The sequence below is a fragment of the Sander vitreus genome, chromosome 3 (assembly GCF_031162955.1).
Source record: "Sander vitreus isolate 19-12246 chromosome 3, sanVit1, whole genome shotgun sequence".
In the NCBI taxonomy this organism is placed as follows: domain Eukaryota; kingdom Metazoa; phylum Chordata; class Actinopteri; order Perciformes; family Percidae; genus Sander; species Sander vitreus.
In genome coordinates this window covers 36,978,009-36,988,008 of record NC_135857.1, presented here as the reverse complement: position 1 = coordinate 36,988,008, position 10,000 = coordinate 36,978,009, and the positions used below count along the sequence as shown (strand labels likewise).

General features: G+C 46.2%; 1 protein-coding gene across 3 annotated transcripts in view; it reads left to right on the top strand.

Annotated features, from left to right (window-relative positions):
* ece2b (endothelin converting enzyme 2b) overlaps positions 1 to 10,000 on the top strand; it is a 56,039-nt gene that overhangs the window by 45,778 nt on the left and 261 nt on the right. For 2 of the 3 annotated variants that reach the window (XM_078247244.1, XM_078247245.1), the window contains exons 11-19: positions 2,333 to 2,443; positions 2,579 to 2,677; positions 2,752 to 2,829; positions 3,689 to 3,792; positions 4,552 to 4,662; positions 4,750 to 4,817; positions 6,310 to 6,500; positions 6,808 to 6,903; positions 7,750 to 10,000. The exon at positions 7,750 to 10,000 is cut by the window's right edge and continues 261 nt beyond it. In XM_078247244.1, coding sequence (XP_078103370.1) covers positions 2,333 to 2,443; positions 2,579 to 2,677; positions 2,752 to 2,829; positions 3,689 to 3,792; positions 4,552 to 4,662; positions 4,750 to 4,817; positions 6,310 to 6,500; positions 6,808 to 6,903; positions 7,750 to 7,926 — 1,035 coding nt within the window. In that variant the 3' untranslated portion in view covers positions 7,927 to 10,000. Of the gene's footprint in view, positions 1 to 2,332; positions 2,678 to 2,751; positions 2,830 to 3,688; positions 3,793 to 4,551; positions 4,663 to 4,749; positions 4,818 to 6,309; positions 6,501 to 6,807; positions 6,904 to 7,749 lie in introns of all 3 variants that reach the window. The other variant, XM_078247243.1, reaches the window with a different exon arrangement.

Below are 10,000 nucleotides of genomic sequence, written 5' to 3'. Positions count from 1 at the left end.
AGGTACTTTAACTTCTCAGTTATATTACTGTCTCTACGGGACCAAGAAGGTACTTTAACTTCTCAGTTATATTACAGTATCTACGGGACCAAGAAGGTACTTTAACTTCTCAGTTATATTACAGTATCTACGGGACCAAGAAGGTACTTTAACTCTCAGTTATATTACAGTATCTACAGGGACCAAGAAGGTACTTTAACTTCTCAGTTATATTACAGTATCTACAGGGACCAAGAAGGTACTTTAACTTCTCAGCTATATTACAGTATCTACAGGACCAAGAAGGTACTTTAACTTCTCAGTTATATTACAGTATCTACAGGACCAAGAAGGTACTTTAACTTCTCAGTTATATTACAGTATCTACGGGACCAAGAAGGTACTTTAACTTCTCAGTTATATTACAGTATCTACAGGACCAAGAAGGTACTTTAACTTCTCAGTTATATTACAGTCTCTACGGGACCAAGAAGGTACTTTAACTTCTCAGTTATATTACAGTATCTACGGGACCAAGAAGGTACTTTAACTTCTCAGTTATATTACAGTATCTACGGGACCAAGAAGGTACTTTAACTTCTCAGTTATATTACAGTATCTACGGGACCAAGAAGGTACTTTAACTTCTCAGTTATATTACAGTCTCTACGGGACCAAGAAGGTACTTTAACTTCTCAGTTATATTACTGTCTCTACGGGACCAAGAAGGTACTTTAACTTCTCAGTTACTGCTGCCACTGCAGCTCCAACAAGCTCAGAGCTTAAAACTGCCCTACGCTGACTCTACACAGCTGATTTCTCGCATAAAAAGTCTCCGAAGTGAATTTAGGGATGAAATAGGAGACGAAAGTTGTAACAAGCTTCTAATTGATCACAACAGCAAACATGTCTCACTCCCAAACTAGGATCTAGGATCTGGGATCTGGGATCTGGGATCGACTGTGTTTCCTTGGGTTCCCGGGTGTTAACCCTGAATTTCATGCATTGTATTTTGCAGCTGATTTTGGAATATTGAAGTTAAAACGTTGAACTTCTGGATCGGAATTTGTGAACATTGAAAAATGGAAAAGTGGAAAATAACTTGTTCAGAGGCAAAACATTCATTTGCACAATTTAAATGCATAAACATTCAAAATACGATGAAACGGATTTACTTCCATATTTCGACCTAAAATACAGATCATACATCTTGAAGTAGCTTCAGCGTCGACTTCACTTTTCAGACCCAGACGTTTGGCCCATTATTTTGTGACTGGTTCCTAACTGGCTGTGACTGGTTCCTAACTGGCTGTGACTGGTTCCTAACTGGCTGTGACTGGTTCCTAACTGGCTGTGACTGGTTCCTAACTGGCTGTGACTGGTTCCTAACTGGCTGTGACTGGTTCCTAACTGGCTGTGACTGGTTCCTAACTGGCTGTGACTGGTTCCTCACTGGCTGTGACTGGTTCCTAACTGGCTGTGACTGGTTCTTAACTGGCTGTGACTGGTTTTGAACTGGCTGTGACTGGTTTTTAACTGGCTGTGACTGGTTTTTAACTGGCTGTGACTGGTTCCTAACTAGCTGTGACTGGTTTTTAACTGGCTGTTCCTAACTGGCTGTGACTGGTTCCTAACTGGCTGTGACTGGTTTTTAACTGGCTGTACCTAACTGGCTGTGACTGGTTCCTCACTGGTTTTTAACTGGCTGTGACTGGTTTTTAACTGGCTGTGACTGGTCCCTAACTGGCTGTGACTGGTTTTTTAACTTGCTGTGACTGGTTCTTAACTGGCTGTGACTGGTTTTTAACTGGCTGTTCCTAACTGGCTGTGACTGGTTTTTAACTGGCTGTACCTAACTGGCTGTGACTGGTTTCTAACTGGCTGTGACTGGTTCCTAACTGGCTGTGACTGGTTTTTAACTGGCTGTGACTGGCCCCTAACTGGCTGTGACTGGTTTTTAACTGGCTGTACCTAACTAGCTGTGACTGGTTCCTAACTGGCTGTGACTGGTTCCTAACTGGCTGTGACTGGTTTTTAACTGGCTGTTCCTAACTGGCTGTGACTGGCCCCTAACTGGCTGTGACTGGCCCCTAACTGGCTGTGACTGGTCCCTAACTGGCTGTGACTGGTTCCTAACTGGCTGTGATGGCTGTGACTGGTCCTAACTGGCTGTGACTGGCTCCTAACTGGCTGTGACTGGTTCCTAACTGGCTGTGACTGGCTCCTAACTGGCTGTGATGGCTGTGACTGGTCCTAACTGGCTGTGACTGGCTCCTAACTGGCTGTGATGGCTGTGACTGGTCCTTACTGGCTGTGACTGGTTCCTAACTGGCTGTAACTGGTTGTGTTGCAGTCGTGCACGCCCCGCTGGCAGACGTGCATCGGGAACACTGACGACACGCTGGGCTTCGCTCTGGGAGCGCTCTTCGTCAAGGCGACCTTCGACAAACACAGCAAAGAGAAAGTGAGTTTACACCATGATGGTGATGATGATGATGATGATGATGATGATGATGATCGTCTGGTTTCAACTGCAGGGAAAAGTTCATCACCTGTCTCTCTGTCTGTCTCACTCTCTGTGTGTATGTGTCTCTCTCAGGCCGAGGAGATGATCAACGGGATCCGCTCAGCGTTTAAAGACGCTCTGGACCGACTCAGCTGGATGGACAGCCACACGAGAAAAGCTGCTAAAGAGAAGGTAGACATAGAGACAGGCAGAGAGACAAATGGAGAGGCAGACAGACAGGTCTAACTGTGTTTGTCCCTCTTTAGGCCGATGCGATCTACGATATGATCGGGTTCCCAGAGTTCATCCTGGAGCCCAAAGAGCTGGACGATGTTTACGATGGGGTGAGTGACATCAAAGTGACATCATGTCTGATTTACCTGGGACAGGGAGACAAGGTGGGACAGAGAGACAAGGTGGGACGGGATAGGGAGACGGGACAGGCGAGACAGGGAGACAGGTGGGACAGAGAGACAGGTGGGACAGGGAGACAGATGGGACAGGGAGACAGGTGGGAGAGGGAGATGGGACAGGGGGACAGGACAGGGAGACAGGACAGAGAGACAGATGGGACAGGGAGACAGGTGGGACAGGTAGACATAACAGGGAGACAGGTGGGACAGGGAGAGACAGGTGGGACAGATGGGACAGGGAGACAGGTGGGACAGGTAGACATAACAGGGAGACAGGTGGGACAGGGAGAGACAGGTGGGAGAGATGGGACAGGGAGACAGGTGGGACAGGTAGACATAACAGGGAGACAGGTGGGACAGTTGGGACAGGGAGAGACAGTTGGGACAGGGAGATGGAGAGACAGGCGGGACAGAGAGACAGGTTGTTGTTGTTTCAGTGCAGTTTTGCAGCTCTCTGCTGCCACCTGCTGTTGTTTTAATTTAGTCAATTTATTGAAGATGTTAAAAAAGACAAAGTCAAACTTCTCATCACACCCAAACAGAATCTGCAGACGTGTTTAACTTTTGACAGTTTTCAGCAGATGACCCATCAGGAACATCTGCAGATTTTAGCGTTTGTCTGTGTGGGGAGAAACTTGATTTTAATTTGTTTAAAATCTGCAACAAATGGACCAACAACACGGATCCTGCTCAACAACAAACCAACTCAAATAAAAGTCAGGTAGACTTTGTCGTGATGCAGTCAAGCTTTTGGTGTGTGTTCTCATTTGTTTTTGTGCTGTTGTTTCAGTATGAAGTGTCAGATGATAGCTTCTTCCAGAACATGTTGAACTTCTACAACTTCTCAGCCCGAGTGATGGCCGACCAGCTGAGGAAGACTCCCAACAAAGACCAGTAATACACACCCACACACGCACGCACACACGCACGCACGCACGCACGCACGCACGCACGCACACACACACACACAGACACACACACACACACATGCAAAGACACACTCACACACAAAGACACACACACACAGGCAGGCAAAGACACACACACACAGGCAAAGACACACACACAGGCAAAGACACACACACACACACAAAGACACACACACACACGAAGACACACACACACGCAAAGACACACGCACACACGCAAAGACACACAGACGCAAAGACACAGACACACACACACACACACACACGCAAAGACACACAGACGCAAAGACACAGACACACACACACACACACACACGCAAAGACACACACACACACACACGCAAAGACACAGACACACACACACACACGCGCAAAGACACACACACGCACACACGCAAAGACACACAGACACACACACACGCAAAGACACAGACACAGACACACACACACACACATTTAGTCAGGAGTCGTATTCACAAAACTTCGGCTGAAATCTTGAAAGCCGTGTTGTCAGGCAGTACCATGACACACATCCTACAGTCTGAAACACATTGGAGTCATAGTGTAAGGACCAATCAGGAGCAGGTTGGAAAAAGGGTTAAAAGCACAGAGACTCCTGCGCAAACCACCGCGAGTGTTGGCAGTACGACTCTGTGAGCTCTTTGGGTGACTGGTAGGAGCCCACATTAACTCCTCCTTGTTTCCTCTCCTTGTTCCCTCTCAGGTGGAGTATGACTCCTCCTACAGTTAATGCGTACTACATGCCCACTAAGAACGGCATCGTCTTCCCCGCCGGGATCCTGCAAGCCCCTTTCTACGCCCACGACCACCCCAAGTCTGTTTACCTCTCCATCTACCTGTCTGTCTGTCTCTGTCTGTCTGACCTATAACACCTGTTTAACAGTAAATACTTTTGTTTCAGGGCGTTGAACTTTGGTGGGATCGGAGTGGTGATGGGTCACGAGCTCACGCACGCCTTCGATGATCAGGGTGAGTTTGTTTACTTCCTGTGACATGTTGAGTTCCTGCTGGAGGTGGTCCAAACAACAGAATATGGAAATCATTTTCAAAAACGTTTTAGCTATCTGATTGTCTGATTGCTAACGTTAGCTCAAAACGCCATTCAAGCGACAGCCTTTGTTGTGTCTGATTGCTAACGTTAGCTCAAAACGCCATTCAAGCGACAGCCTTTGTTGTGTCTGATTGCTAACGTTAGCTCAAAACGCCATTCAAGCGACAGCCTTTGTTGTGTCTGATTGCTAACGTTAGCTCAAAACGCCATTCAAGCGACAGCCTTTGTTGTGTCTGATTGCTAACGTTAGCTCAAAACACCGTTCCAGCAACAGCCTTTGTTGTGTCTGATTGCTAACGTTAGCTCAAAACGCCATTCAAGCGACAGCCTTTGTTGTGTCTGATTGCTAACGTTAGCTCAAAACACCGTTCCAGCGACGGCCTTTGTTGTGTCTGATTGCTAACGTTAGCTCAAAACGCCATTCAAGCGACAGCCTTTGTTGTGTCTGATTGCTAACTTGTAGCCAGCAGTGAACCAACTTGGTTATGTAGCTCCATTTTTATTGTCTTGACATTACAGAAGTCTCTGTTAGCAGGTTCTTGTCGGCTACTTCAGCCTCTGATCTAGAACTGACATCAGGGATCATGCCGTGAAAATGTGATGCCTTACGCTAAATAAGAATGTACTGCTATGTGATGTTCTCATTATTCTGGGGCTAACAGCAAAACAGATCTGCGTCTGTCGCAAAGTGACGCATGCGCAACTCACATCTGCACTCGACTCACATGGGGTCGTGACCGTGTTCTCTGAACAGATGTCTCTACCGGCAGAAACACGCCACACATAGCCAAATCTGTCCGGCTGCGATCAGGCGCGCTGCAGCGATCCTTTTGGCGTCTCCTCTATTTCTTCAGTGTGGCAGGAAGCCGGATACTTAAGACTTAAAATAAGAACACACAGGTTTATGGTGATTTTGGCCGTCTTGACTTGTGTCAAAAAGGCCAAAAAAAACTATTTACGTCTGTGTATCGTTTCCTGAACCTGGAGTTCAACACCTGTCTCTTTCTGTCTCTCAACAAACTTTGGCTCATCCATTTGTTTATTGTGGATGTTTTCAGCATTTGTTGAACTACATGCATCAGTCATCTCAGTTGTTGTTGTTGTGACACAAAAAAGGAAATGACTAGGGATGCCCCGAATCCAGATTTTTGGGTTTCGGCCGAATACCGAATCCACTGGTTAAGATTCTGCCGAAACCAAATACTGACTCCTCGTCCCATCCTCAGTCCATGAACCCAGTCAACACATTAATGAAGTATATAATAATATTCAGCCGAATCCGAATCCCAATGCTGGCTTCGGTGCATCCCTAGAAATGTCACAGTGAACGTTGTTGATTACCGTGACAGAAGTAAATGAAAGAGTAAAGTGACTGTTTGTTTATTAACATGTCCTCCCTCCTGCCGCCAGGTCGTGAGTACGATAAAGAAGGTAACTTGAGGCCGTGGTGGCAGAACTCCTCGGTGGAGGCGTTTCGCCAGAGAACAGAGTGCATGACTGATCAGTACAGCCGCTACACCGTCAACGGAGAACACGTCAACGGGAAACAGACGCTCGGCGAAAACATCGCCGACAACGGAGGACTGAAGGCTGCATACAATGTTAGTATGATGTTGACACAAACTGAACCACTCTTCTGTTTCTGTTGATAGCCTACATTCTGCTTCTCCAGATATAGACTTAAGGTGTGTGTGTGTGTGTGTGTGTGTGTGTGTGTGTGTGTGTGTGTGTGTGATCTTGCCTGTAACTCATGAATTTAAACCTTTACGTTATCTATGGACAGCATTAAATATTTCCTGAGCTGCAGAGAAATCCTTCTCAAAAACCTCTCCTGAATCACGGTGGAATGAAAGCTATGTTGCTCCCCAAACACTATTACAGTAGTCGATATTGATGTGTTTCCTTCAGGCCTATCAGTCGTGGATCCAGAAGAACGGAGCGGAGAAGAAGCTTCCTGCCGTCAACCTGACCAATGATCAGCTCTTCTTCGTAGGATTTGCTCAGGTGAGACACTGATGACAAACAACACCTCAGTTAGGCCTCCTGCACACTGCCTGCGTGGCGTGAGCGTGTCAGCTGCGTGGCGTGAGCGTGTCAGCTGCGTGGTATGAGCGTGTCAGCTGCGTGGCGTGAGCGTGTCAGCTGCGTGGCGTGAGCGTGTCAGCTGCGTGGCGTGAGCGTGTCAGCTGCGTGGCGTGTCCGTTTTTATTTGGGCTCCCATGGTAACAGGTTAGAGCTTGCACGCTGCCTGCGTGACACGCACGTCTCTAGGTTTTGACATAAATGCAGATATAAATGTAATCTGTTGAAAACCTTTTTGAATTGTATTTCAATTGGATTCTGACAAAACAATAACATGTACTTTATTCTCTCAGGAAAGGGAATTGAAATATAAAAATACATATATCAAAATATGTGCAAACAAATGTACAAACAAAAAAATATTGACAAAATCAAGTTGAAGAACACGCTATTATTTCATTTTATCAATGGGAAACATACATGTGTACAGACAAGGCTAGCACCAGACACGTTTCTGGTGTGCAAAGACATAGAAAACGCCACGCAGCCGCCACACAACTGACAGGCAACAGAAACGCCACGCTCACGCCACGCTCACGCCACGCTCACGCCACGCTCACGCCACGCAGCCAGTGTACAGGAGCCCTTACTGTCTCATCAGAACGGTGTCCCGCAGGGCTCTATACTGGGGCCACTTCTGTTGCTGTTAGCCTACATGCTGCTTCTCCAGACGTAGACTCAAGTTATATGCTGATGACACAGCGATTTATGTGTTAATATTTCCAGGCGCTGATCAATGTTTCTGACTCTCCTGTGTGTGTTTTCCAGGTGTGGTGTTCTGTCCGGACCCCCGAGAGCGCCCACGAGGGTCTGATGACCGACCCCCACAGCCCGCCGCGGTACCGAGTCATCGGCACGCTCGCCAACTCTCCGGACTTCAGCCGCCACTTCAACTGTCCCGAGGGGACGCCAATGAACACGGGGCAGCGCTGCGAGGTCTGGTAGACGCACCGGCCAATTGAAGAGGGGATGGTGCGGGGCCTATTCGCTTAGTCTGTTAAAGGAGACCTGTTATGAGTTTCTGTCATATGTTTCTGTCATATGTCTGTCAGATGTTAACGTTAAAACGCCAAAGCTTCAAATCCCTGTGAATTTCTTAGGCAATGTTTTTGTCACTTTTTTCTCACTTTTTCTCACTTTTCTTTTTACTTTTTTGTCATCTTTTTAAATGTTTTTTTGTAGGTAAATATACAGTCATACAACTGTTAATACACAGATATTTCTTATATTAGTTGATCTGTAATGTTACAATCTCGGACGTTTGTGTCAAACATTAAAACACCAAAACTTCAAATAATGACGTAAACGTATTTAAAAGAAATCCCTGTGAGCCAGAACCTCATATTTCAGCCTGATCTCATGAAATGGCGTATGTATGACGCGCCAATTCATAAGCCATTATTGGCGTGTTATCAAGACTCATACTCGCTTTTTAGCGTGTTTATCAACGCCGTTTGGCCTCCATTGACTTGCATTACCTTGCAATAGCGAGTAGTATGAAAAGGCAAAAATCTGCGTAGGGAGGTTGGTCGGGGTGGAGGATGGGTGAAACACAAGACTTTCACCCAGGAGACCGGGGATCGCGTCCCGCGGGTTACGTTTCCTTCGTGTCCTGTGGGTCACGTTTCCTAAACCCAACCTTTCCGCTGTATACGGCGCTCAAAATGCTTACAGATAACACACCACTTGGCTTTAGAAAGTGGGCGTGTATGTTTACATCTGCTGTATACAGCATAGACATACACGCAGATAGCTCAAAATGTGTACAGATAACACGCCACTTGGCTTAAGAAAGTGGGCGTGTATGTTTACGCGAAGTCATGTCATGTTGCATGTCTCTTTTTTGCAACATTTTTGTCACTTTTTGTTTGTTTCTGCCTATGTTATGGGACTTATAAACAGAAACATCAGACCGTTACTGCCTGTCTTTAGGTCAGGAGTATAAAATCCTCAACATCAGTTGTGTTCAGAACGATGAAGACAGTTGGAGAACAGATACAAAACAGGATGGAAGAAAGAGACAAAAACTATCAAACATATTGAAAAAAAAAAGTTACCAAACGTTGACAAAAATGCCTGAAAGAAACGACAAAAGGTCGGGGAAAAGAAGCTGTGAGAGATAAAACAGGATGTCGTCTGTATACAGGTGGAATCTTTTCTTTGCCAACATGTTTTTTCCAAATGTACAGATTTTTAGACAATCTGTGGTCGACTTAAACAACAGTTCATATCTCTGCCGTAAATGGATCAACCACTGAACTCTGCCTAGCTTTGGGCAGAGCCTTCAATGTTTACATATTCTGGCTCCGCCCCTAAACATGTTCAAGAAGAAACACGATCTACGTACGAAGCTGGAAACGGTTTCTAACAGGTCTCCTTTAAGAAACCGCTCGGGGTGGCAGGTTGGAAACCTGCCTGTTGTTTAGTCAGACTGTTACCGGACAGAAACGTTCCTTGCTTAGCCGGCTGGTTAGTGTCTTAGTTAGAGGAGTTTTCGTGGAGGTTATTATGGGATGTTGCAGGTTTATTAATGTTAGGTGGAGACGATCAGACTGACTTCCTGTCTGGAAACTAAACTAAATGGACTCAGTGGACTTCACAGAGACACGAAGGACTGATGATGATGATGAAGCTACGGGACAATGTCACTGATTTCTGCTTTATCACCGTTATTATTATTATTATTATTATTGTTATTGTTATTATTGTTAATATTAATGGGCCTTGGGTCGTTTGTGTGTTTGTTGAATGAACGCACTCTCTGATGACATCACTGTGGCGTCCGTGTGAGCTTGTGCGAGAGTGTGTTCAAGCGTGTGTGTGTGTGTGTGTGCGAGCATGTCTCTGTGTGTGTGTGTGTATGCGAGCATGTGTCTCTGTGTGTGTGTGTGTGTGCGAGCGTGTGTGTGTGTGTGTGCGAGCATGTGTCTCTGTGTGTGTGTGTGCGAGCGTGTGTCTGTGTGTGTGTGTGCGAGCATGTGTGTGTGTGTGTGTGTGTGTGTGTGTGTGTGTCGCCTCC